We start from the raw sequence: 27,309 nt of genomic DNA, 5'->3' as shown, positions 1-27,309 counted from the left end.
TCTTGAACACACTGGTATTCCATATGGGCACCAGTTCATGTCCTGCTTCCCATCCAGCTCCCTGCTTGTGGCCTGGGAAAACATTCGAGGATGGCCCAAAGCCTTGGGACTCTGCGCCCACGTGGGAGACCTGGAAGAAGCTCTTGGCTTCAGATTGGGTCAGCTCTGGCCGTTGTGGGCATTGGGGAGTGAATCATTGGATGGAAAATCTTCCTGTCTCTCCTCCTTTCTGTATATCTGACCTTCCAATAAAAATAAAACTCTTACATATATAAATAAATAATAAAATGAGCTTACTAAGGAAAAGAAACTCATACTATCTTCTATCCTGAAAAGGAATTCATAGCTAAATAAAACTTCCCTATACATTCATTTCAGAATAACATAGTGCACTAGCTGTAACACAGAGGTGAGGGAGAAACAACACACTGTAGAACAGAGTTATGTGTCTGTTAGTGTCTGCTTGGGCAGGACAGGCCTCGAGGCTGTGTGGGGACCTGGTGTGGCTGGGGACAGGCCTCGAGGCTGTGTGGGGACCTGGTGTGGCTGGGGACAGGCCTCGAGGCTGTGTGGGGACCTGGTGTGGCTGGGGACAGGCCTCGAGGCTGTGTGGGGACCTGGTGTGGCCAGGGTGCAGAACTGTAAGAGCTGGGCTGCTGACTCATGGACCCCAGTGATGTGCACAGCTCTTGGCAAAGTCTTGAGCCAGACAAAGTACTTTTTTCCCTGTTTACCCAGCCTTTGCCTTCCTGGGCAATTCTGTGAACACAAAAGCTGGGCCTTTTAAACTGGATTAGAACCAGCACCCACATGGGATCCTGGTGCACTCAAGGCAAGGACTTTAAAATGAGCTTACTGGGCCAGGCAGGGCAGCTCAGTGGTTAAAGTCCTGTAAGTTCATTTTAAAGGTGAGGAGATCACAAATACACATGGAACATATCTGGAGGTGCAGTGGGTCAGAAGGGGAACAGCGGGAAAAGAGAATGTTTCTGCTTTCCATTCTGAAGACATTTTCTGGCCTCCCACTGTTATTCCAGACAACTCATTTGCCTCTTGATTCTTCTCACCTAGCCAAACATCTACTAAAGATTGTTCAATCCATGCATTTTAAAGGTCAACCTTGTTACCTTACAGTGAAATCATACGTAAATTTCCCCTCCACTGCACACCCAAATGAGCAAGTCCCCCCTGCCTCCTTCAGTGCTGAAAGTAAGCAGCATTCACTGCACGACAGGATGACCACTGATCCATGTCACCACACACAGGATCCACACCACCGTTGCCTCAAAATGACTACCATCCACCCATCAGAATTCCTTCTAGTTCTTTAGAAAAACAGTAATTCATAAAAGCCATCCCAGAATCCACTGTGGCAATGGTCCCTGTCCTCCCCATCCCCCCAGCAAGGACAATCACCTGAGTCCTCTGCTCTATGCCAGCATTACCTGGTCTGAAAGCCGGATGGCTGCCTGCTCGATTTCCGCCCTGGCGGAGATGGACTGGCCACACCACGGGGCATAGAAGAACAGCAGCACCACTTCCGAGTCCCGGCGGATGTGCTCAGCGTAGTCCAGCTGCCCCTGGAAGAGGTCAAGGACCGGAGAGCTCGAGGAGAAAAAGCTGACAGGGGGCTTGGCCGGTATTATCACATCTTTTGCTCGGCTACAAAAGAACAAACACAAATAAGATTGCTTAGTTTTATCTTCTTTTTTTTTTCAGATTTTATTTTTATTGGAAAGTCAGATATACAGAGATGAGGAGAGACAAAAAGGAAGATCTGTCTGATGATTCACTCCCCAAGCCTCTACAATGGCCAGAGCTGCGCTGATCCAAAGCCGGGAGCCAGGAGCTTCCTCCAGGTCTCCCACGCGGGTGCAGGGTCCCAAGGCTTTGGGCTGTCCTTGACTGCTTTCCCAGGCCACAACAGGGAGCTGGATGGGAAGTGGGGCTGCCAGGATTAGAAGCAGCACCCATATGGGATCCTGGAGTGTGCAAGGTAAGGACTTTAGCCGCTACGGCACTGGGCCTGAGTTTATCTTCTTTTTAACAATGGCTTTGTGTGGAAAGACAAGGAAGCCTAAAAGAAAAGTTCTGTTGTTCTAAAAAACAGAGTTGCCAAGTTGCTGTCCTCAACAGAGCAAAGCAAACTCTGCCCAGGCCACATGGCAACAACTCCACTCTCCTGTCTGAGGGCTGGGAGACAGCGCAGAGCAGAAAAGGGTGGCTGAGGAATCCCTCGGCCTGCCTCCCACACCCCAGGCCCCAGCCTCATCTTGGCATTCTGGTTCTCCAAAGAGACCACCAACTCTGGTGCCAACCTCAGAACCCTGGGGCAGAAGCACATGGGCCACCACCAGAAGTGGTGTTTATCTGGCACAAAACATTTCTGAAATCCATGCAATGTTTTTTCATTTTCCACTTTCCATGACCTTTTTGCACCACAATCAATGTATCTTTGAACTCCATCTTTGCAAGCGTTTTTTAAGAAGTCCCTTTATCCAAGCTATTCTAAGGGTAAAAAGGGTGAATAGCAAAAACAGCAGCCTACTTAACTGGAAAACAGGCTTTCCGAAGGCTGCAGGCTCCCACAAGGGAGCAGTCAGAAGGGGAGGAACACAGAGCAAGGGGTCGGAGTCCTCTGGCGGAGGCTACAGCTCACTAAGTCCTAGCCCAGCATAAAACCATTACCACAGTTTAGCAGAGAAACGGAATATAAAAACAGAACCATAAAGAAAACAAGATTAACGCAAGAGAAGGACAAATGGGGCCAAATGAGGAACGAAAACCAGAAGACACAACAGAAACCAAAAAGCAAACATATTCCCAACTAAATCAACGATAATATTAACTGTAACCGGACCAAACCACCCAACTAATTGAAAGACTGCCAGGCCAAAGAGAGCAAGAGTCAACTACAAACTACTGACATTTTAAAATATAAAGACACAGATAAAAGCATAAGGACAGTACCAGATAAACCACAGGGACAGTGAGCCTCAGAAGGCCGGTGTGACTCATCAGGTCAGAGGATAAACTCAAAAGCCTGTTCTTACAGTTAGATGTTACTCCTAAACTTCAAAAAAAGGCGACTCGATTCACAAGTACTACAACTTGGATGAGATTCAATATAATTATACTGAATGAAAAAAGCCAAGTACTAGAGAGTACACACACTATGACAGTATTTACACTGCAAAACAGGGGGAAATGTTAGAAGGAGTCAATCTCCTATTTATTCATGCAAACACTTAAACCCTGCAATCAGAATCTGTGTAGAGCAGACTCATAGCCTGAAAAAACACAATTACTCAGAAATGCTTATTGAACAATTTTTAAAAAGATTTTTTAAGGCGGAGAGAAGGAAAATGATCTTTACCCACTGACTGCCTCCCCAAATGACCGCAAGCGCAGAGGGTGGGCCAGGCCACAGCAAGCAGTCCAGAACTCCTGCCAGGTCTAGAGGTAGGGGGTGACAGGGCCCTCAGGATTTAGGATTAGCAAGTATTCCAGGCAGATTAGCAGGATTCAACTCAGTCTTCTGAGCCAGGATCTGAGTATCCCAGGCGGCTCTGACCCCGACCCCTTAGCAATCAACTATGGTACTTTCCCACACAGTACTTCTGGCATGGGCACTGAGACAAAGCAGCAAACCAGCTTGCCTTGACCACAACAAAACCACTGAACAGTAGAAGAGTAAGCAACAAAAGAGTAGATACTACACTTGATCTTAGCCAAAAGGGCGAGAAGTGAAGCAACAAGAGTAGAAAAATACAAACCAGTTAGTGCTATGGAAAGAACCTAACAGGACGACATAATACATGGCCCTGGTAGCTCCTCCAATGGGGTCGTGGTCAGGGTAGCAACAATTAACCTGACATCCAGAGGACAGGAAGACAGCTCTGCAAAGAGGTGAGGAAGTTCCTGTGGCAAGAAAAGGGCCCCTTCTCAAGGGGTCTAAAATTCTGCTTTTTGGAGTTTCCTTTCATTCAAACTCCATTTGGTGCATGTTCAGTATCAACTACTACAATCCAAGGACCAAGGTAAGCATCTAACAGCCAAGAAAAGCTAACCATCAATCAGTACTCTAAGTGCTGAGTTTATTCTAAGTTCCTAAAATAAACCAGCCAGATAAAATATCAGACCAATCAAAAACCAAACACCAGCCAGGAACAAGAACACTTGCTCTGGCCACGTCAGAGTGCCCGATTAACTCTTCCACTGGCTTCAGGTGTTCAAGAAACCTTACCTGGATCAGGGATTTCCTACAGATCTGACATTAAAGGCACATGTGCAAAATGCTCAAGCTATGACCGCAAACAGGAGAGGCCTGCGGTAGCCCCAATCTGCTTATGAAATCCACATCCTAGGCCTCCTTTCTCATCAGAAGCAGTTTGAAATTACAAAATTCAGTAAGACAAAATAAATGTATGCACACATACACACACATAGATACACATTTTCCCCCTTTAAATCTGGATAAAAGAAAAGCAGGATCAAGAGACTCCCCCCACCTACGGGAGAGGTAGAAAACAAGCTGCAGAGTGAGCCCTCGCACCTGCTCCGTCACTCTTCCAGTGCCCACAAGCACCAGCACTGGGCCACATGGAACATCCGATCCGGACATTCCAAGAGGGTGGCAGCACCCCAACCCTTGGGTGGTCACCGCTGTCTCCCCGGCTTCTGCACTAGCTGGAATCAGCAGGCAGAGCTGGCTGGAGAGCCACTCGCGGTCCTCCGGGGTAGTATTCATGCCCCCTAACCCACTGTCTTCACCTCCGGGCCAACTTCCCACCCAGCCCTGGACACTTAAGGCGCAGAAAGGCAAGATGGTGAAGCACACATGATTATTAGTTGCAAGTAACTGTAAATCAACCACTTTTATATCATCTGGCTTAAATTCAGCTAGGGAACTGATACTGAAGACAGCAGACACTTCGTGCAGACACAGAGCTATTATTAAAAAATTAAATTACAGGAAAAAAACTTATTCTCCCTTCTGCCTCTGTCCTCATTAAAAGTCTTAAAATAGGACAGGGGGTGGGGAGGGAAAGAAATGGAATCCAAACGGCAATGATACAAGAGAACCGCAACAGCACTGAATCCAGGAAGACCCTAAAACATTTCTCCGAGTATACTCCAAGACTGTGGAATTTGTGGGAAGCGCACCAGGAGAACGGCGGAGCCAAGCCAGCTCGCTGTTTGCCACACGCAGGTTTGGATTTTGCTCTGCCAGCTCTAGGAACTGGATTCACGCTCCTGCTTCCTCCTGGAGGCCCAAGAGTTTTATATCCTGTTTGCCTCAGAACCAACAGGAAACATTTTATCTGCAGACTGAAAACTCCACCCCTTCAAGGGAGAAATTTCTCCCAGTTTGAACCCAGACTTTAAGTTGTAATATTCTACCCTGTAAAACTCTGGGTCTATTTCAATGAAGTCATTTCACAATGACTAACAGAAAGAAACTAGTTTCTAAAAAGAACAAAAATTCAAATTCATCCTCTTAACAGTAACAGGTGGTATGATGGGGGTAACCACCCATCTGTAAATTGGGAAGAATAAGAAAATATCCAGACTTTTATCAGTGACCAGTGAGATTTAAGATGAAACCCCAAACCAGGTTCTCAGGTATGTGTTAAATAAATAAATAAACTATTGCACAAAGGAGTGGTTCCCAAGCAGGCAATTTCATCCTGCTGGCAGTGCGTGAGACATCTTCGAAGGACGCTGCCGGCATATCATGGATACAGACTTATAACCTACAGAGGACAGAGGTCCACAACCAAGGCCGCCAGCCCAGAACCTCTGCTGGACCGAGTTCAGTGGCAGCAGTCACAATCCGTGTCTCTCTCCGCTGTCCCCTAACCACACGGGTCACACACCCTGTTCTCCATCAACCAAAGCATGTTTACAACCGGGACCTCCCCCGGGGGGACCTGCCACCAGAATGTCAGTGGCAAAACATTTCACCAATACCGTGTTCCAAGAGAAACACCGTACATCCATTCGGGAGGTCAGAAACACAAGGAATATAGACTTCCTGCCCACATGAAGGCTCGTGTGTCCTGCTCCCAAAGCCCCAACCTCTGAACTTCGTCTCAGTCACAGTCTGCCATCCTTCGCGCGTGCTACCACCCCTACCTGGAGAGCTCTCTCCCAGACCTTCCTAGGACTGGCCCCTTCCGCTCCCCGTGCAAGCTTCAAATGTCACTTCCTCAGAACGAGCTTTTCCGTCCTACTGCCCTCCTAGCACTGCCAGAGGCCCTTTAACATCATGTGCACTTTGCACACCCTCTCCAGGGGGCAAGGATCTCTCCTGTCTGCTCAGACACCTCCATGGACACAGATCAAATTCCCCCAGGGGAGTCTGGGACCCTCCAGACATTGTGAAACACAAGAAATGAGTGAGGAATGGGGGGTCCTACAGCCCGGGGCGGAAGTGACAGGTGCACCCGAGAGCCCAACAGGTGAGGAACAGTACAGAAACACAGCCCACCCCCTCTGCGAGGAAGGGGCGCAGGGTAGCACCCGGAAACATTCCATAGGGCGGGCAGGAGGGGCTCAAGGCCGCTACGACCCCCGACCCCGAAGGCCCCGAGCCGACCACGCGCCGCCGACCCTGCGCAGGGGACGCCGGGGCCCGGGAACCCGGGGAGCCCAGGGCAGCCTCACCTGCAGGTGAACTTGAGGGCCAGGAGCACCGCGCAGCCCAGGGCCACGGCCCCGCACAGCAACTCGGGCCGCCGGCGCGCCATGAGGGAGGCACCGCGCAACCCGCGGCGGAGCCGGCTCGCCGAGGACGTCCCGGCCGGGGCCGGGCTGAGGGAGCCGGAGCCCGCGGGGCCAGTGCCGCCGCCGCCGCCAGCACTCCCTTCGTCCTCGGCGTCGTCGCTGCTGCTGCTGCCGCCGCCGCGGCCTCCGCATTCCGACATTACATGCTCCCCGTCGCCGGCTTTATACCGCCGCCGCCGTCGCCGAGGGCCCGAGGGCCCGGCCCGGCCCGCCGCTCCCCAGTCCCTCAGCTGGCAGCGCCCGCTAACCCGGACCCTCCACGTCAGCCGTGTGGAGGCTCGGGCTCCGCCCCCCGGAGCACGTCGCTCCGCCCCCTCCGCTCCACGGACGCCGACCCGTACGACGGCCACGCCCCCACCCGCGGAGGCCACGCCCCGCACCCCGAGTCTGCGCAGACGCCTACCTACCCCGGAGCCCCGTCTCCCTCCCACCATCGGCGTCCTCCGAGTCTGCGCAGTCGTCGCCTCCCGGTGGCCCCGCCCTCCCCGCCTTCGCGGAGCCTGCGCAGACGGCAGGGGTTGTGTAGGTTCGCAGAGCTGACGGGTTACCGGCCCCGAAGGACGCAGGTCGGTTGGTTTGAGGACTGAGTGAGGTGAATTCATGGAAAGTGCCGGACTTGTAGTAAAGGGGCAGCCTTCGTTATTGTGGGTCGGCCACTTCAGAGAGGCCCTGGGAGGAGGGTGTGCAGTGCAGGACCCCCTACTCACTGCCCGGATGGGAAGTCTGCGGCAGATGTGCAGGACCGCTCTGCTGCCCCCTGCACTAGTTACAGGAGCTTATCCCAGCGCGAGGGTCCGAGGCCCTCCTGCAGAGCGAGGACGGGAGCTGGGCAGATCACCAATAGGTAGCTTCTTCTCTTTGACTTCTTCCACTAGATGAGGGCTGCTGCCCAGAAAACGGCTGAGTCCGGGGCGTGCATTCTGCAAAGTGCATGCCTCTCTGAGCTAAACCGTCCTTTTTGAGTTTTGTGATTGCAAAGATGGATGGGACTTGTGCTATGGCACAGGAAGGAGTTGTTAAAAACAAGAAAGGCCTCCCTGGCATCACCAGGCCTGAAATAATGTGGTGGGTGGTTTTTGATAGCACTATCTACTCCAGATAGGAGGTCTAATGTCCTGGAGGGAGGAAGGCTGAGGAAGGAAAGCCACAGGTGCTGCTGGGCTTCCCCCACCCAGTTCATTAGCAGTCACACCCTGCTCTAAGACAAGACCTGGAAGGACAGAGGTTCCCAAGGCAGGACTGCCTGCACCCAGTCTCCCGGGTACACCAACCCACCCAGATCATTACCCCGAGTTCTGGGAGCCTCTCAGAGAGGAGCTCTGGAACCTTGGCTTCCAGTTTGGTCTGGCAGTTGGAGGAACCTGGGGTCTCATTGTCAGACGGCTCCTGGCTGACGTGCACTGCGGTGGAACTGTTTGCTTGGTATCAGGAGTGATCTGTGTAGTGAGTATGGTAAGAGAAACAGACTGATCCAGTATCAATAACTGCACACCAGGCAAATACGGCATTGAGGGAACTGAGGCATGATGTTATTCAAAGGAAAAAGGGACCTGTGTTGAGGTTTAGAACGTTAAGCCACCACCTGGAGTGCTGCTATTCCATATTGAAATCCCGGTTCCAGCCCACTTCCCAAACAGCTCCCTGCTCATGTGCCTGGGAAAGCAGCAGATGACGGCTGTGTCCTTGGGCCCCTGCCAGCCATGAGGAGGGTACAGTGGAGCTGTGGGCTCTGGCTGGGCCCAGACCAGCCTTCACCATTACAGCTATTTGGCCAGGGAACCAGCAGATGGAAGACTGATCCTCTATCACTCTGCCTTTCAAAATCACTTTTTTTTTTTCAATAGGGCAAGCATTGTGCATATCCTATTTAAGCCTCCAGGCTCATCAAAGCCCAGCCCCAGTTGTTAAAGTCAGTTGGCATTTGGAGAGTGAACCAGTAAGTGGAAAATCTCTGTGTGTTACTGTGCCTTTCAAATTAAAACACTTGCAAACATGGCCCGGAAGTTGAAGTGAGACCTCCACCTCTGCCGAGTGAGCTGTGTGACCATAATAGCACTCAGTGGCCACTTTCCCGAACCAGAAAGCCCAGCAGGTCAGGTAGCTTCATCACACCTGTCATTTTGCTCTTTGCTTTTCCCTTACCTTTTGGATTCCTTCTCCATCTTATGCATTAAGTGGATAGTTTTTCACTATATCATTAACTCCTTATTCTTTAAGACGACTCACAGGCTGTGTGCATTGGAATGAAGCAGGAATCAAGAGTTAGAGCTGGACATCAAACCAGGCACCGTAATGGGAAACACAGTGCCTAACAGGCTACAAACCCACTCAGAGACACATAGAGCTCCCATCTACTGGTTCACTGCACAGACCCAGCAGCTCTTGGTGGGCTGGGCCACACGTGGAAACAGGAAACTCAATCTTGGCCTGCCACATGGGTAGCAGCAATCCAGTCCCTGAGCCGCTACTGCTGCCTCACACTGACCTCACAGGTCACAAGCCAGAACTCGGCGTTGAACCCAGGCACCTACATATGACATAGCTGTCTTTAAATGCTAGGCCAGACATCTTTGTGGAATTTAACATCAACTTTTTCTTTCTTAAAATATTTATTTATTTTTAAAGATTTATTTTATTTTTATTGCAAAGTCAGATATATAGAGAGGAGGAGAGACAGAGAGGAAGATCATCTGTCCCTCCGATGATTCACTTCCCAGGTGAGCACAACAGCTGGTACTACGCCGATCCAAAGCCAGAAGCCAGGAACTTCTTCCAGGTTTCCCATGGAGGTGCAGGGTCCCAAGACTTTGGGCCGTCCTCAACTGCTTTCCCAGACCACAAGCAGGGAGCTGGATAAGAAGTGGAGCAGCTGGGTCAGGAACCGGCGCCTATGTGGGATCCTGGTGCAAGCAAACCAGAGGAGTTAGCCACCAGGCCATCATGCCAGGCCTTTAATGTCAACTTTTAACATCAGTTTTCCCCAGAAAAAAAAAAAGAGGAGGAAAGGGGTACAGGAAAATACCTAGAAAAAGATGTAAGGAAGATCTGAGAGAAATGCCAGAGTAAGATTTCTGTACTATTTAGGAAATGTCTGTCCAGCACAACTTGGGTATTTGACAAGTTAAGATGCGTTCCTGCTGCCCGTCTCCATATTGCTGTGCCTCTGGCATCTCGCCCCTGCAGCTGTGCCACCCCCATCACACTCCTTCTAGATGTCCACAGGAAGTGACTGTGTCTGCTGGGCTAAACAGCTGGGAGCCTCTCTGCCTGCAGTTCCTGTTGTAGGTATCCAGCTCTTGACAAGTGGCTCCAGTGATGGGTGCAGGAGGCAACGCCCTGCACTGCTGGCTACACCTCCTCTTGGCTGGCTAGTGCCACCCTCTGAAGGCTGCTGAGTGCCATCTCTGGTGCCAGCCCAGCCTGCCCATACCTTTACTGAGTGGGCTCTCTAGCTGACTACTTGACCTTGTCTCTCTGTCTCATGGAGGTGACACCTAGAAGCGCCCCTCAAAGGGTGACCTTGTCCAGCAACATGAGACACTGTGAAGTTGCTTTCCATTCTTTCTAACTTGGATTCATCATTCATCACTTAAATATTCTCTAAAATCCAAATACCCAGTTTTCACAGTTGTCTGTGAGAAAAGCATATCAAAAAGTAGAAGAGATTTATATATAAAATCTTTTATTACAGGCAATATTGGTCCATACACTACACAATACCAACAGTACAAGTTTAATCTCTGAAATCATCATTTTAAACAGCAAAAGACCAAGAAATAAAGTTTGAGTCAACTATTATTTTTCAAAATATTCTCACTGCACATGATCCTCAGTTCCCTTATTATAATGAAAGATACAAATACAGAAAAATACCCCATTTAACTGGTGTTAAATGGTTATTTGGCTTAAAGTCTGAGTTAAGAAAATCCTTTTTAGCAACCTACACATAGATAAGTAGCAAACATTATTATATTACACACATCGGTTCTGCTAAGTCGTGAAGTCATCCTGCGGGGACTCCGATCCCGGTTCACTGTATATTCTCATCACCACAGTTCTGCACCGAAAGACCCTCTCACAATCACCCCAGACATCATCTCCTCCTCCCAGCTCTTCCTCCAAAACGCTGCTCAGCACACAGCAGTTGGGGAGCAGTTCCTGTGCCATCTGACGTCAGCGGTTCCTTGAGAGCTGGGCCAGACCCATTAAACAGCCCATGTTCCTACCTACTGTGGGTTGCTGCTCAAGATAAATGCCAATTCAAGCAGAAAGTCTGCAGCCCTTCTGCCACGTGCCTTACAACACTTGCAATTTTTCTGGTCAATGCTCTGATTAAGCTACATATATAAAAGCCAGCATATTAGTTTAAATCTTTAAACAAAAAACTATATTTTCCAAAGTCATTATCACTTGGGGCAATTAAGTGATCTTTTCGTGCTTTGTTGAGCTTCATCTTTAGGGCTTTTCTTCTTTCCTCCCACTCATGAAGTTCAGCATTTCCGTGTGCAAATTTACAGTTGGTTCCTTCTGTGCAGGTACCATTCATATACCTATCAGGACAAGGCAGCAGGGTGAACATATGCAAGCTGTTTATAAAATTCTAGACAACATTCTTCTTCTTTTTTTTTTTAACACTTATTTATCTATTTAAAGGGCAGGAAAAACAGAAATTTTCTATCTGCTGACTCACTCTCCAAATGGCTACAACAGCTGAGTCTAGGATGGGCCCAGGTCAGGAACCAGGAACTCCATGTGGCTGGCCCACCTGGGTGGCACAGACCCAAGTTCCTAGGCCAGCCTCTACTGCCTTCCCAGGTGCACAAGGAAGTTTACCCAGAAGCAGAACAGCTAGGACTTAAACCAGGATATGGCAAGTCAGCAGCACAAGATGCAGCTTTACCTGCTGTGCTGCCCTACCCTTTGTCCTGCTCTGGAAAGGGTTTACTTCATGAGCTCTGTGAGCTGCATACCCCATATGGAAACCGTAAAAAGATAAGCAGTTTATACCCATGCCATCCGTAAGAGAAAAATCAGTACATTTCAGCTATTTAGTTGTATTCGTGAAAGATGCTGATGGGAACAGGCTAGTCACCCACATCCAACCCCAGCTATGTTCCTGATTGCATCTTCCTGCTGATTCACACCCGGGGAGGCAGCAGGAAGATGGCCCACATCGTTGGGCTTCTACCACTCAGATGGGAGACCTGGCTTGTGTTGCCAGTTCCTGGCTTTGGCCTGGCCACAGCCAGCAGAGGGTTTGGGAAGTGCAGCCTCACCTGCACATTCTCCATCTCCTGACAGAATTTCCAGAGAAGTCCTACAACCGCATCAATTATCACAAGGAAAAACCTACGTACCTCTCACAAATACTAAAATATCCTGTTGGAAAACGGTGCTGCCAGCAGTACTGGTCATCCTCGGTGTGGAAAACTTTCTCTTTGTGCTTCTCTGAGGAGATGTGGCCTTGCCACTGCTTCTCACTATTGCAGTTCTTCCCACACATCCAGCAGTGGAAGTCCACCTAAGTGTGCAAAGACACAGAGCCCACACTCCTCAGGACACTTGCTCTACAGCCCGCATCCCCTTCCCAGGGAGCCCAGTCCCACGGGGCAGGCCAACAAGCAGATCTACCACAAGACAGCCAGCCAGTAGATAGGAAGAGGGGGACAAACCCTGCCAAGTGCTCGGCATGTCTGAAGTAGGGAGGCCACAGGAGCTGGTGTGCAAACAAGGATGTTTGTTGGAAGGACAAAGGGCAGGCTCAGACAAGGACTGTGGACGGAGAACGCCATAAGGAAAAGCCGGAGCCAGCCAGAGGGGACTAGGGCCACTCCATTTAAGGCCATGAGTGAGGTTCTCAGCGTGGACCAGGCTGGTGCTGAGTGCCAGGCAGTAAAGACACCACCCCTGTGAGGAACAGAGCCACGATGGAGCACTGCCATGGAGGGACTTCAATGCAGAGGCCAGCTTCTAAGTGTTTGGCCAGTACAACACTAGAAAAAACAGACCGCCACTAAGGGAGGGCTCTTAGTGAGGAAATCTATCTATTCAAACACCCCAGGTCACTCTCAGGATCCAGCCAGTCCTTCTCTGGAAATGCCAAGGAACACAGAGGTACGTAGAGGAACTGGCACCAGGCCTTGGCAGAGGTAGGCACACACACACACATCCACTTGCCCAGGAAGTGACAGAACCAGAAAGGAGAGATGCCAAAAACTCTAGTGGGAAACAAGTAACAGAATATCATGTTTAAGCAACTGCTTAAAAACCACACCAGGTAAAACAAGACATTAAGAAATGTGACGACGATATGCCAGCACAGCCGGAAAAGTACACAGGGGTGGCTCCAGGCCCTGTGAAAAGGCAAGAAATGGAGCTTGTACTCCATTTGCCGCCTACTATTTATCATTCAGAAGCAAATGGTTAACATCCATTAGCTGGCGATGCTGGGCTCAAGACAGTCATGGAATCACCCTCTTGAAATACTTCAAGGCAAAGCACAGCAGTGACAGCCGCCAGTCACTTCACCTCTGCAGACACATGGAGGCGAGGCCTGGCAGCGAGGAGCTGGTGAGCACATGTGGCGCCCCCACTGCAGCGGGCGGCACAGACTCTGCACCCCTGGCCTCTCCATCGCCCCAGGGTCCCAAGCAGGTAGGGACGAGAACCTGCACGTGGACTCATACATCTCTGGCTCCAAAACCAGAAAAAGGATCAAGGACAGAAAGTGTTTGAGAATGAAGGGAGATAAGCTAAAGCAGAGAATCACAGAGCAGAGAAGGTACAGCACCCAGACAAGGGCCAGCCACGTTCTGCAGGAGGCAAGGGGACGTGTGGCCAAGCTGGGGCAGGGACTGCGGCACTCACGGTCACTTCGGCATAGTCTGTCGGCATGTGAATCTGCTTTCCATTTTCCTTGTTGGTCTGACTGGTTACATCATCACTTTTTTCATTTTTCTGACTCTTTAGCCACAGTTCATAAAATTGCTCCATATCTTGTACTAAAGAAAAAAAGAACTGCTTTTAGCAGCATAAACACCCTTAGCTATGCATGACATCCCACGCACATTTGATATCAGCAAATGTTTTCATAAGAAGACAGCAGAGTTGCAGCAGCTCAATTACAGCAGGCGGGAAGCGGGAGCTCCGGGTAGGTAGTAGGTAAGCTCACACAGGTTAAAGTCAGCTTCAGATGGCCGGACCACAGGCGTGAGTTCTCTAGATTAACTCCTTCCTGAACTGGCAAGGGCTATTTGAAAGTCAGGAACCACCCTAAGGACACTGCCCGCTATGCCCTGTGTAACGCTTTCCTACTGTACCACAACCACATGTGGCTACCTACATGGCGTTGGGGGGTAGGAGCCCTCACACCCCCACATTGTTCATTAAGAAAGATGAGAAACAAGCTAGTCCTGGTCAAGACTCTGACCCCAGTGGCAGGTATCAGTCAAGCCACAGTCCCAAAGACCTACACAGGAGAAAGGCAGATATACAGAGAGGAGAGACAGAGAGGAAGATCTTCCGTCCGATGATTCACTCTCCAAGTGAGCGCAACAGCCGATGCTATGCCGATCCAAAGCCAGGAGCCTCTTCCGGGTCTCCCACGTGGGTGCAGGGTCCGGCCACAGGCAGGGAGCTGGATGGGAAGTGGAGCTGCCAGGATTAGAACCGGCGCCCATATGGGATCCCGGCGCATGCAAGGCGAGGACCTTAACCACTTGCGCCACCGCGCCGGGCCCCACAGGATAGTTTATAACACAACTGTGACCAGGTGTTGGTCAGTGGCCACCTCATGCACTGATGCTAAGAACAGGTATGTCCACCTTGCTGTCCAATGCTGAAGCCGGGGGGGGGGGCATGGGGTGGGCGGCTCACGCTCTGCCTACTTCACTGACTGCTGGGTTCTGTACCGTGCACTGCAGGACATTGAACAGCATCCCTAGGGTCTCCCTGCCAGATGCCCACACGGCACTCCAGGTCATGACCAGGAAACACCTCCAAACATCACCCAGTATCCCCAGGGGGCACCTCCAGATACTGCCCAGTATCCCCAGGGAGAAGGGAAAGCATGTCACAAAAATGCCCCCAAAAGCCCAGTGCAGTAGCCTAGCAGCTAAAATCCTCACCTTGCACACGCCAAGATCCCATTTGGGCGCTGGTTCTAATCCCAGCAGCCCTGCTTCCCATCCAGCACCCTGCTTGTAGTCTGGGAAAGCAGCTGAGGACAGCGCAAAGCCTTAGGACCTTGCACCCACATGGGAGACTTGGAGAGACTCTGGGTTCCTGGCTTCGGATCGGCTCAGCTCTGGCCACTGTGGCCACATTGAGAGTAAATCAACAGACAGAAGACCTTCCTCTCTGTCTCTCCTCCTCTCTCTACATTCAACTTTTCAATAAAAATAAATAAATAACCTTAAAAAAAATAAAGTCCCCAGATGACAGCCACTGTGCTAAAACTTCTGGAAATGAGGATCTGATTAGAGTTGGCTTTGCTGTCTATCTTTTCTAACAACACACTCCTGTCCCCAGGCCAAGAGGACAGAGAACCAGGAACCTTTTTCCTGAGCCCTGACACACACGCAGCTTCAGACCAGCCTCATGTCCTCCCTCCAGATGAAACAGCAAGAGCCTTGTGCGCACAAGAAACTGACTGATGCACGAGCAAAGCACGGACATGGCAAGTGGCAGCCTGAAGCCGGAGTGTCCTCACAACCCAACACGGCAGGGGTACACTGTGTCATTTTACTGGTCAGTAAAGAACAATGACCCAAGTAATGACACATTTTAGAGCTCACACAGAGGTCATGTGAGGCTCCTCTCAAAGGCTTCTTGTGAACCTTGAAATCTGACCAAGATAAACAGTGTCTCCTGGAACCTTGGCACCTGGGCCCGTCCTCCCAGTGAAGTTCTAACCAGGTAAGCTCGGGGTCACTGCCCGCTGAAGATGACCATCTGACTCCAACAGGTAGCGAGGGATGGAACGCACCTCGTCCATTCCAGGATCCACTCCGAGGATGCGGACCTCCACTTTCCTGTCCAAATGTGTCCTAGTTACACCCACGTGGACATCAGATGCCATTTGCCTGAGCTGTGGCCACATGTTCCAGCCACTGTCACCAACAGCGTGGAACTGTGGTATTCATGGACAGACAGCGTGTCATCAGAGGGGACCATCCAGACAAGCTGGCTTCTACAACTTCACAGACGGCACAAGCACAAACTTACTGCCATTCTCCCTCATGTAGGTCCACACTTTTCGTTCCTCGGGGCTGTGAGCAAAGGAGCAGTTGCCAACATACTGACATTTCCTCCCAGAAGCAATGTGGTTGCATAGCTGGATTTAAAAACAAAACAAAACAAAAAAGACCAACATAATTTAAGAGAGAGCACACTTGGGAGACTACCTAAATCTTACATTTAACCAAAACTAGCCATTATTTTCTGTACTAATGCTTGATAATACAATGTTTAAATAAGATTCATTTGATTCTGTTGAAATTGACTATGAGCTCAAACGATGGGAAATGATACACTTTCTAACTCAAATTTTTCTGGAAAACTTGAAGTATGGAACTTTTTTTTTTAACTAAGAAAATGTTGGTAAACTGACTCCTTCCCCACAGTTGCTAGTCACAGTGGGAATATCTGGCCCTCTTGGTCAGGCAGCACCTGCTCCCCTGTGTGAAGAAAATTCGGCTACCCAAAGCCTTCAGGAGCAGTGGACTCGCCCCAACTCCCTAACTCCCTCAGTACGCACTGTCTACAGGTGGTTAGTAAGTACACCAGCCCACAAAGTTACAAGTTTCCAAAAACCACCTCTTCTGACAGTTTGTTTGTAATTTAAAAATTAAAAAAGGAAGTAAATACAGTGATATTTGTGGAGAGTAAAGAAGTGGGGATGATGGGCCCAGCGTGGTAGCCTAGCGGCTAAAGTCCTCGCCTTGAACACACAGGGATCCCATATGGGTGCCGGTTCTAATCCTGGCAGCCCTGCTTTCCATCCAGCTCCCTGCTTGTGGCCTGGGAAAGCAGTCGAGGACGGCCCAAATCCTTGGGACCCTACACCTGCGTGGGAGACCTGAAAGAGACTCCGGGCTTCTGGTTTCGGATCGGCTAAGCTCCGTCCATTGTGGCTGCTTGGGAAGTGAATCAACGGATGAAAGATGTTCCTCTCTGTCTTTCCTCCTCTCTGTATATCTGATTGTCCAATAAAAATAAATAAATCTTAAAGAAAAAAGAAGTGGGGATGAGCAGAATGTGGACATGTCTAACAATCACACAGTCAAGACCGAGGAACCCTCATCCCTTGTGGAGTTCATTCTTAAAGAACAATCAAGTTGATTTTTTATAGCCTAAACCCTAGGATAACAGATCACTGCCATAACTTTGTGTTTCAACAGAGCTGGCCCCGGACACTACTTGCCTTATGTAACATTACAGGCTCAGCATCTAAACTTTAAAAGCAGGAAGCCCCAACAGAGTTCATTCTCTTGGGCCAAGTCCAGTAGCCCCACCCTGAAAATCTGCATGAAGTTCAGGGTCAACAAGACAGTCCTGTGACTGCCTTGGTCACATTCCTTTCTCCATTGAGCTTCAATGAACACTTACTAGTTAGTAATAGAGAAATATTTACCAAGGACTCTCCAAGTTCAATGATTAGGAACAGAGAGAGACGTTCAAGGAGAAGCCAGGCCCTGGAAGCAATTATTCCCATTCACAAGAGAGTAACCAGAGGCTGAACAACTTGACCAGGGCCCTTCCTGGCACACATGCATGGAAACACACACTCTCTCTCACTCCTTTCAGGAAAAGAGCCCCTTAGCAATACCTAGCATTGCAGGGGAGAAAGAAGAATTACTGCGGTGTAGCAGGGTGACACGCCACCTTCACGATTGCACATGATGAGTAAGTCCCAAGCAGCTGCCTTCGGAGCTACAGCTGTTCTCACCTGTCCTCGTTTTAACCAAGTCCTCAACACAAACATTATCTCCAGGGTCTTTTAAAGTGCAAGACTTCATGGGTCCAGAAAGCCTCTCTGCCCTTTATACACCACTGATGTACCTGACTCTAAAACCATTTGCAATGAGACAACAAACATGCCAACATCTTGCAAAAGCTGACCTTTCTGGTGTAAACCTGCTGATGCTGTAAGGCAATCTAGGTGGTGAAAACTCACCTGCCTCTTCCTTAGTTCTAATAAGTCACAGAGGGAGGCCTCATTCCCAAGGGACTCTGAGAACCCCCATCTCCTATTTCTGGGCAAAGTTTGTCTCCATATTTGCTCCATGGGGGCAGAAAGCTGACAGCCTATGGCTGCTGCAAGTGTGCCCGTCCATGATGTCACACACGAGAAGTACCTCTGCACTCTCCAGACCCTGTCTGTTGGGGAGAGGGCAGGAGGAAGGGAGGAGTCCAGAGGCCACTGAAGAATGCCCCAAACTGAGCGACAGCCCAACTTGAAGTTGGCTTGGTATTTTCACTTTAAAGATTTTTAAGAAACAAAACAAAACAAAACAAAAGAACGAAAGAAAACAAAATTTTTTTTAAGATTTTAAGAAACACATTTCTCTTAACACTGAAATTTTTTTTTTTTTTTGGCTACTTCTAGAAAACCTTATAATGTTGAGTATCTTTTATCTAGAATTGCTTCGTATAAAACACGGTAAAAAACAACTCACCAAGAGCCATCATACTAACAGTTGGCCTTGGGTCTGATATCAAACCTGAAGAATCAAAAATCATGATTCTCCCTCATTCCCTCCCAAAGTAATTCATTTGAAAAAGGCTAAGCCCACATTCCAGTCCCTATTTCCTTTTTCCAAATAACTAATAAAATTTCTAGCAATATGAAAACTGTTACAGAAACATACACACACAAAAGGAAAAGGAAAATAAAAGAAGAACCACTTAAATTTCATTACTGCTGAGGAGTATTATTTAAAGGACTTCAGTTCCAAACTGAATTACTACTATTTTCTAATGATTTGCAAGCCTAATTTGAAAAAAGTGGCTTAAAAATTACGTATGTACATCAAACTGTACAGGCATTTGTTTCTTTGTGGGGAGAGGACGGATGTTCCTCCACTTCTTAGTTTCAATAGACATCACTCTCATCGCTCGACGGTCTTTGGTCCACCTAAGAAAAATGGAGTTCAGAAAAAACAGACACACTGGCAAAAGGCATCATATCAATGGGGGACAAGGTCTGTGCTTGAAGGCCCAGAGATTTTCACAACCATTCTAAAAGAAACACCTTAGGGTGCTATCATTTCCCTTCCTCCTGACGGCTGTAAATAGGCCCTATAAACTCTAAATAAAGGATGGACAAAACACAGGAAAAAACATGGCTTTCAAATTCTTAATAGCTAATACCTAAAAAATACCTCTTCCTCTTCCCTTTTGTAATTATGCCTAAATAACCTACTTTCCTCTGCTGCTCTTAAAGTCTTAATCTCATCACATCATAAATGTTTCCTTGCACACAATACTTACGAATGTCTTGCTTTTGCACTACAATATTTTCTGTTTTTATCTGGTTCAGTGACTTGGCCATTTCTCAGACATTCAGCACATACAAATTTTATCTTCATATTAAGAGATCCAGGCATTCCTTGAGTGCCAAGTACCTTGAACAATCAAAAGATAAGTCTTAATGGCATCAGAAAATCAGTTATCTGCCAGCGCGATAGCATAGTGGTTAAAGTCCTCGCCTTGCATGTGCCGGGATCCCATACCGATGCCGGTTCTAATCCCAGCAGCCCTGCTTCTCATCCAGCTCCCTGCTTGTGGCCTGGGAAAGCAGTCAAGGATGGCCCAAAGCCTTGGGACCCTGCACCCATGTGGGAAACCTGGTGGAGCTCCTGGCTCCTGGCTTTGGCTTGGCTCAGCTCCAGCCATTGCACTCACTTGGAGGGTGAACCATCGGATGGAAAATGTTCCTCTCTGTCTCTCCTCCTTTCTGTATATCTGTCTTTCCAATAAAAATAAATAAATCTTTAAAAAAAATGAAACAAAACCAGTTTTCTGCACAAAAATAAATCACCATGCATTTTTTAAAATGTTTCGTTCGAGACCTGATTGTATTTATGCCCACATAGTTACCCATCATCAGTTCTCCCTTCAAAGGCAAGAGAGTGTGATAAAAACTGATAACAGATACTGGCCTTAATCTATGAAAGCCAGTTTTGAGATGGATGACTGGAACCGCTGGCTGAATTTTTGGCAGGGAGAGGTAGAGTAGAAGGTACAAGGTAAAAGAAAAACTACAAACATAAATGCAATTCCCACATACTCTAAGAATCCCCAAATGAAACTACACAAGAAAACAGCATTCTACATGTAGACTGATATCCGAGAATGACTAAACCTTCTTATGGTTAACTAAAAGATAAATTGCTTTTTTATGTAAGAATTAATCATTGGCGAGAAAGGCCAGTAGGGCACTCACATCTTAACAGGCCTGTCAGTTCAAGTCCCAGTCTCCTGCTTTAAGCCCAGGGGCACAGGTGACACTGACAGCTCGAGTGCTTAAGCCCTGACGCCCACGAGGGGGATCAGGACACTGCACTCCTGGTTTTGGCCTGGCCCAGCCCAATTGTCCCAGGCATTTTGGGAGTGAACCAGGAGACGGAAGATCTCTGTCTCTGTTGTTCTTAACATAAATATCTTTAAAAATTACTCAATGGAATCAACATTAAAAAAAGTAACTGAACCTTAAGTATAAATTGTATTTACCAACAACCAATACTCATTAAGCAAGATAACCCAATACAGGAATTCAACAAGAGAACATACCTGAGCCTCAGGAACATTTGCTTCTAAATTTTGCCAATAACGCTTAGATTCTTGAGCAATGGCATCATGTGAGATACCTGGGAAACAGACAAACTCTAACTGTGTGCACTCAACAGCCACCCATCCCGTGAGCTCTGGGCTGTGAGCCCCATGCAGCCGAGTCTAGCTCCAAGGGTAAAGGAACATCCTACTTACCTTAGAAAATGGGGATTTACAACACAGGAATCTTTCTGTCTCAGAAATACTACATGATGAACTTGTATCAGCATTTAACTGCAAAAGCCCACACCAAAAAGGGCAATTCTAGAAAGGAGCTCAAGTTCAGAAAAAATTTAAGTGTTGGGCTCGATATGGTAGTCTAATGGCTAAAGTCTTCGCCTTGCACATGCCAAGATCCCTTATGGTCACCACTTTTTTCATTCTTTTTTTTTTTTTTTAACTTCTTTTTATTGGAAAAGCAGACCACATTTACGGAGAGAAGGAGAGACAGAGACAAAGATCTTCCATCCACTGGTTCACTCCCTAAGTGACTGCAATGACCAGAGCTGAGCTAATCTGCAGCCAGGAGTCAGGAGCCTCTTCTGGGCCTTCCACACAAATGCACAGTCTCAAGGCTTTGGTCATCCTCTACTGCTTTCCCTGCTTTCCCAGGCCACAAGCAGGGAGCTGGATGGGAAGTGGAGCAGCCAGGATATGAACCAGCATCCATACAGGATTCCAGCATGTGTAAAGCAAGGATTTAGCCACTAGGCTATCCCACTGGGTCCTGGGCACCGGTTCTAATCTTGACTGCTCCACTTCCCTTTCAGTTCCCTGCCTGTGGCCTGGGAAAGCAGTTGAGGATGGACCAATACCTTGGGACCTTGCACCCACATGGGAGATCCTGAGGAAAGTCCTGGCTCCTGGCTTCAGAATGGCTCAGCTCCAGCTGTTGCAGCCCCTTGAACCAGTGGACAGAAGATCATTCTCTCTATCTCCTCTCTGTATATCCATCTTTCCAATAAAAGTAAATAAATCTAAAACACAAAACAAAACAAAACAAAAAACAGACTTAACAGTGCGGCCACTTCAAGGCAGTGGGGAAGTACGGGCTTCCACATTTCTGTTTTTTGCCCCTGACTGCTCTCAGCGAGTCACCGTGGCCGGGTACAAGCCTACCTGTTTCACTTTGCATTATCCAGACTTTCAATTCCACTAGACTGTGAGCATAAAAGCATTCATCTTCCCTTGAACAGCCATACCGAACTTCATGTCTACACAAATCAAGCTGACATTGACTATGAAAAGAACGTATTTTCGAGTATTTTACTGTTGTCTCTCGCAAAATGTGGACAAGGCACCTAAAATGAAAACAGAGTGACATTCCAGGATTGTTCTCCATAGTTTTAATAGAATCGTTCCCGCTTTCTCTCTCTCTGTCTCACACACACACACAAACAGGGAATGAACAAAATAAATTCCAAGACATTTTGGAAACAAATATTTGAGTGTGGAGATCAAGATGCCAGTGTTCCCATTGGAGTTCCTGGGTTCATTTCCCAGTCCCAGCTTCGTGCTAATGTAGACTTTAGAAGGCAGCAGTAACTGCTCAAGCAACGGGGCCTTTGTCACCCCCGTGGGGGACCTGGATTGAATTCCTGGCTCGTGTCTCCAGTCCTGGTAAAACCCTGGCTAATGTGGGCATCTCAACCAGTGATGGGAGCTCTCTTTCTCCACCAAATAAATAAATAATTAAAAAACCGGCATGGTGGCACAACAGGTCAGGCGCTGTTTATAACACAGACTGCCCAGAGTGGCAGGTCAGGTCCCCGTGACCGGGCTTCTGAGCTGGCTGCCTGGTTACGCTCCTGCACAGCAGTACATGACAGCACGAGTGTATAGGCTCCTGCCACCCAGATGACAGAGCCCCAAAATACACATTATATTTTACTTTGACTTTCTACAAACTTAATATTCTTATACATACAAAAATGTGTGTGTATGAACAAAATATCAAATCCTAGAATAAGAACCCATTTTCAAATCTTTAGAAAAAAAAATCACTATATGTAATAAGTGGACTAATGGAGAAATGTTAATTATACTTAAGCCATAAAATACTTAAACCATGAGAAGCTATAAACCAACAATGATTTGCTATATTAAATAATCAAATTAATCATTCTTTAATCTCCAACCAAATTTACTATCAGGTATTTTACAACAACAGCCAACCACGAAAGGCTGGATGTGTGTCTAGGGGTTGGGGGAAGCACCCAGGGAAGTTGCTATGCCAGATCTAAAGACAATAATTAGCTTCATCCCCTCCATCACAAAATGAAAAACTGGCCACTTACTTATTGTCTTCAAACTCATGCTTTATAAATGGATGAGAACAGGAAGTGGAATTATCTTTATTTATTTTACTTATCATTCTAGGTTTATGATCAAAACATTTCTGAAACAGAGAAGGATTATTACAAAAAAATATAACATCACGTTAAAATTTTGTACCCCCCCCATATGATCCTTATTACTCCAGCCTGCCACCCTTGTGTCGGTGAACATTCCACATGAAGTCCTGACTGCACCCCTCAACAGAAGCACAGCAGCTGCTGGTCACCGAGTGAGAGCCGCAGGTGGAGCACCTGTTACCACTGAGCTAGTCAGGCTATCATCCATTTCACAGGCACAAAAAAAAGGGGGGGAGGATCTTAGAGCACCTCACAAAGGAACATAAACTCCCCGAGATGCTCTTGGAGTAGTTTGAACACAGTCAGGTTGACCTTCCCGTTGCCACCAAAGAAAGCCTCGCGACTGAAGGCCCCTTTGCGCTCCAGTGTCCACACATCTATCTCCTCCTGGCAGTAGGCGAAGGTGCAGTGGCCTGAGTACCGACACTCCTCCTCGGCAGCAACGTCTGCACACGGGAAAGAGGACACACTGAGACAGCGCCGCGGGAGTGTCCACAGCCAGTGAGCTCACCACACTGAGTGCATCCTGCGGGTCTGAAACAATCCCTGGGCAGTACCAAACACCACACACACAGAAGCCTATTCAGGATGGGATTCTTTTTTTAGATTTTTTTTTTAATTGGAAAAGCAGATTTACAGAAAGATCTTCTGTCCACTGGTTCACTCCCCAAGTGGCCACAATAGCCAGAGCTAGCCGATCCGAAGCCAGGAGCCAGGAGCCTCTTCCAGGTCTCCCACATGTGGGTGCAGGGTACCAAGGCTTTGGGCCGTCCTTGACTGCTTTTCCCAGGCCACAACCAGGGATCTGGATGGGAAATGGTGCGCCCATATGGGAACCCAGCATGTGCAAAGTGAAGACTTTAACCACTAGGCTACCACGCCGGGCCCACTCTTCCTTTTTAATAAATAAAAAAATAGGTAAAACTTTAAAAAGCCTTGATAGTCTCATGTATTTCACTTACGTTTTTAAAAATTCATTCAGAGACACTTACAGCTCTTGTGCCAAAAAAAGAAAATACCAAGTTTTCCCCAAATCATCTTAAACACAGTTTAGACCAAGTCAGAAACTTAAAGGTTTGAAATGGTTTTCAGGCGGAAGCCAGCACTGTGGCACAGATGGGAAAGCCTTGATGAGGACACTGTCTTCCCATCTCAGCATCAGCTCAAGTATCAGCGACTGCAACGCCAATCCACGTCTCCACTGACATCCCGTGAACCCAGCAGCTGAGGGCCCAAGTGACTGAGCAGCTGCTGCCCGCGTGGGAGAGCAGGCTGCGGCTCCGGGCTGCGGCTCCGGGCTGCGGCTCCGGCCATGCCCAGCGCCAGCGGTCTGCAGGTTTACGGGGAGTGAATCAGCACATGGGAGATTTCTCTTAGTCCCTGTTCATCACTTTGCTTTTCAAGTGAGTAAATGAATACACATAAATCTTACAAAGAAAAAAACAAAAGTCAAGCCCTATTTCCATAACCACAAAATATACCCAAGATGTTAAAAACTCCAGTAGAGGACGTTAAGGTGACAGGTTTCAGTGTCAGGAACTTGGCGTTGGCCCTGTCTAAACATTTCCGGTAACACTACAGAAGCTGCTGCAGTCAGCGGTCACGTGTGCAGCGGACACCAGTACAAGCAATGACACCATTTACCTTTGCATATATAATATGGTCCTTCATAATTTGTTTTTGTTGGCCTTGGACGTATTCTTTTCCATGATTTATCTTCAACATTCTTTATTCTACCAATTAAAATGTCCTTTTTACATTTATGATCTATATTAGCGTGGTAAGTGAAATCCATTAACTTAGGGCCTGAAAAAGACAAAAAGAGGATTACTTGTGAACATAAAATGTTAAGATGTAAGTAGACAAACATCAGTTACTAAAAAAAAGTTATCATGAACATCTCATTTCCACAACCCTAACATACCACTAGGCCATGGAAGTACGGCCTTTCCTGCTGTTCGGCAGATGACACACAATCCTGTCCTACCCACACTGCCAAACGTAATAACCTTATTTAACTATATGGGAAATAATTTGCAAAGAACTTCCAAGTGCTCACACAAGCAAAAAATAAACACAAATCTAAGAAAGAAAATAAAGTTGAGTTCAGAGCAGAAGAATAAAAAAAGTATGGATCTCATTTCTTTGGGGCAAAGATATGAAAATAAACTAAAGGAAAATACTTTAATTTTCATAAACATCACATCACATGTTGGTCTTACAATACTTTTTTCTAGTGTTTGCTGTCTTGGAGAATTCTCTCCTTAATACTTACTCAGAACACAAAGAATATCATAAAAATTTCAACCTGCAGACTTCTGAAAGCAGACACCCAATTGCACACAGTTCTATGAACAGAACTGCACCCCATAAAGTCTACAGCAAGTCCAAAGACTCCAGTTAGAAGCTGCTGCTGTTTCCTTAGAAAGATCACAGTCGGGTGTCAGTGCCATTGCATGATGGGCTAAGCCTCGCCTGCAGCACCAACATCCCACATGGGCGCCAGTTCAAGTCCCGGCTGCTCTACTTCCCATCCAGCTCCCTGCCTGTGGCTTGGCAAAGCACAGAAAGATGGTTCAAGTCCTTGGGCCCTGGCTCCCGGCCTCAAATCAGCTCAGCTCTGGCCCCTTGCAGCCATTTGGGGAGTGAACCAGCAGATACAAGATCTCTTTCTCTGTCTCTCCTTCTCTCTGTTTAACTCTCCCTTTCAAATAAAGTAAAGAAATCTTATATTTTTAAAAAATCACAGTGTGGATGAAGGCGTCACCAGAGCCGCTCCTACAAATCCCAAGTTACAAACTGGCTTCATGCTCCCCGCTTGCTTGTTGCTCCTGACCTGATTTTACAAAACAGATCTGGCAAGCTGGTCTCAGGTCATGGCTTCCTTCAAGGGGATGTCTTGGCGTCACTGATGATGCGGGTTTAGTAATCGCACTTCCAAAAAGGTTTCCAAAGTCATTTCTAGGCTGAGTTGAAATTCCCAGGAAACTCTCTGGAGCATAGAAAATTCCTGGTGCATTCATCTGCAAGAAGAACAAGAAATAAAAACAAACAACAGACAATGAATATTGTACTATCATGGCTGAGAGGAAGAGGACTCATCTGAGGTCAGCCCCATGGTGTCCTGGGCACCCCTACCACCTTAGGGCTCTCCTGTCCACACTGTCCTCCTCTGGGTGCCTAGGGCCCCCTTTGATCTTCTGAATCTATAAGGATAGACCCAGGGCACTCAGACCTTCCCTCCACGTGTCTGTGCCCTGCTGACACCTCTTGTACTGCACACCCTTGACTGCAAGGGTGACTAATGTGCTATAACAGACCCAGTCCCAAACACATAACACTTACTACTGGATGCTCCAGAACAATCTTATCACACCAGTTCCCAGGGCACACACAAATTTCAAGGGAGACCATTATGCTCAATCAACAACTCAGTAACTAAAGGACCCAGGTGCCATTGAAACAACATATTCACCAAAGAGGAAGTGGCACTTACAAATAAAAAGGAAGAATTACTGTTGTTAAGCGTTGTTCCCTCTCTAGAAGTTGAGGTGGACAGATCTAAAATAACAACAACAACAAAAAAACTTGAGCAGACCTTTTCACTCTGATCAGGTCATTAGAACATCAGGGTTTGAAGCCCACCTGCTCTGATTCTCCCACATCGTTCTCCCTCCCAGCTCTAGAGCCTTTCTTGTTCACCACCGACACTCAAGAGGGCTCTGGAGTATTTTTTTCCTCTACAAACCAAAAGCATGAACAACCCTTAGTCAAGCAAATTGAAATCAAAAGTTATTTTTGGAGAAGTAAGCTGAGGCAGAGCATGCTAAGTAGGATTGTTAAAAAGACTAAGTAAATTATTCACGTTCGAAACGAGATAAGAGCATCTTCTTTAACAAATATAAAAAAATAGGAACTCTCAAAAAAAAAAAAAAAAGGTTCAACTCCTTTCTCTCTCCGAGGGTACACTTCAATGGCTTCTTTCCTCCTCTGTCTCCACATATTCCACTCTCATCAACTGACAATCTCTAACACAGCTGTTTGGATTTTTGTTCTATTAATCTCACAGCAGCTCAGAAAAATAGGAAGGCTTTTATTCATTGTTTAACGTATATATATACTAAACCCAGGCATACAGAAACAGGTATGAGGCCCAAAAGTCGGCAGGCTCCTGCAAAATTACATCATGAGCTGCTGAGCTCCAAGAATGACCCATCAAGCAAATCCCATTCTTAGCACTCTGCACACAGACTCCAATTCAGCATTTACCTAG

The 27,309-nt window shown here is 47.5% G+C and overlaps 2 protein-coding genes across 8 annotated transcripts in view; both read right to left on the bottom strand.

Annotated features, from left to right (window-relative positions):
* The window catches only part of TXNDC11 (thioredoxin domain containing 11), a 53,905-nt gene extending 46,847 nt beyond the window's left edge, over positions 1-7,058 (bottom strand). For 2 of the 3 annotated variants that reach the window (XM_040973328.1, XM_040973329.1), the window contains exon 1: positions 1,446-1,533. Coding sequence is in view for 1 of the 3 variants with exons in the window: in XM_040973327.1 (XP_040829261.1) it covers positions 1,446-1,662; positions 6,670-6,929 (477 nt within the window). In the remaining 2 variants the exon portion in view is untranslated. Of the gene's footprint in view, positions 1-1,445; positions 1,663-6,669 lie in introns of those variants that run through there. The other variant, XM_040973327.1, reaches the window with a different exon arrangement.
* Positions 7,059-10,454: 3,396 nt separating this feature from the next.
* The window catches only part of ZC3H7A (zinc finger CCCH-type containing 7A), a 41,139-nt gene continuing 24,284 nt past the window's right edge, over positions 10,455-27,309 (bottom strand). For 4 of the 5 annotated variants that reach the window (XM_040973323.1, XM_040973322.1, XM_040973321.1 and 1 more), the window contains 13 exons: positions 26,533-26,597; positions 25,873-26,059; positions 24,681-24,842; positions 23,286-23,482; positions 22,920-23,020; positions 21,742-21,923; positions 20,584-20,660; positions 19,282-19,415; positions 18,820-18,925; positions 16,015-16,123; positions 13,657-13,790; positions 12,147-12,310; positions 10,455-11,339 (listed from right to left, as the gene is read on the bottom strand). In XM_040973323.1, the coding sequence (XP_040829257.1) occupies positions 11,150-11,339; positions 12,147-12,310; positions 13,657-13,790; positions 16,015-16,123; positions 18,820-18,925; positions 19,282-19,415; positions 20,584-20,660; positions 21,742-21,923; positions 22,920-23,020; positions 23,286-23,482; positions 24,681-24,842; positions 25,873-26,059; positions 26,533-26,597 (1,808 nt within the window). In that variant the 3' untranslated portion in view covers positions 10,455-11,149. Of the gene's footprint in view, positions 11,340-12,146; positions 12,311-13,656; positions 13,791-16,014; positions 16,124-18,819; positions 18,926-19,281; positions 19,416-20,583; positions 20,661-21,741; positions 21,924-22,919; positions 23,021-23,285; positions 23,483-24,680; positions 24,843-25,872; positions 26,060-26,532; positions 26,598-27,309 lie in introns of those variants that run through there. The other variant, XM_040973326.1, reaches the window with a different exon arrangement.

The sequence above is a fragment of the Ochotona curzoniae genome, unplaced genomic scaffold, assembly GCF_017591425.1.
Source record: "Ochotona curzoniae isolate NIBS_2020 unplaced genomic scaffold, NIBS_Ocur_1.0 contig_2321, whole genome shotgun sequence".
NCBI classification, from domain to species: domain Eukaryota; kingdom Metazoa; phylum Chordata; class Mammalia; order Lagomorpha; family Ochotonidae; genus Ochotona; species Ochotona curzoniae.
The sequence above is the reverse complement of the archived record's forward strand: the minus strand, read 5'-3'. Positions and strand labels throughout refer to the sequence as shown.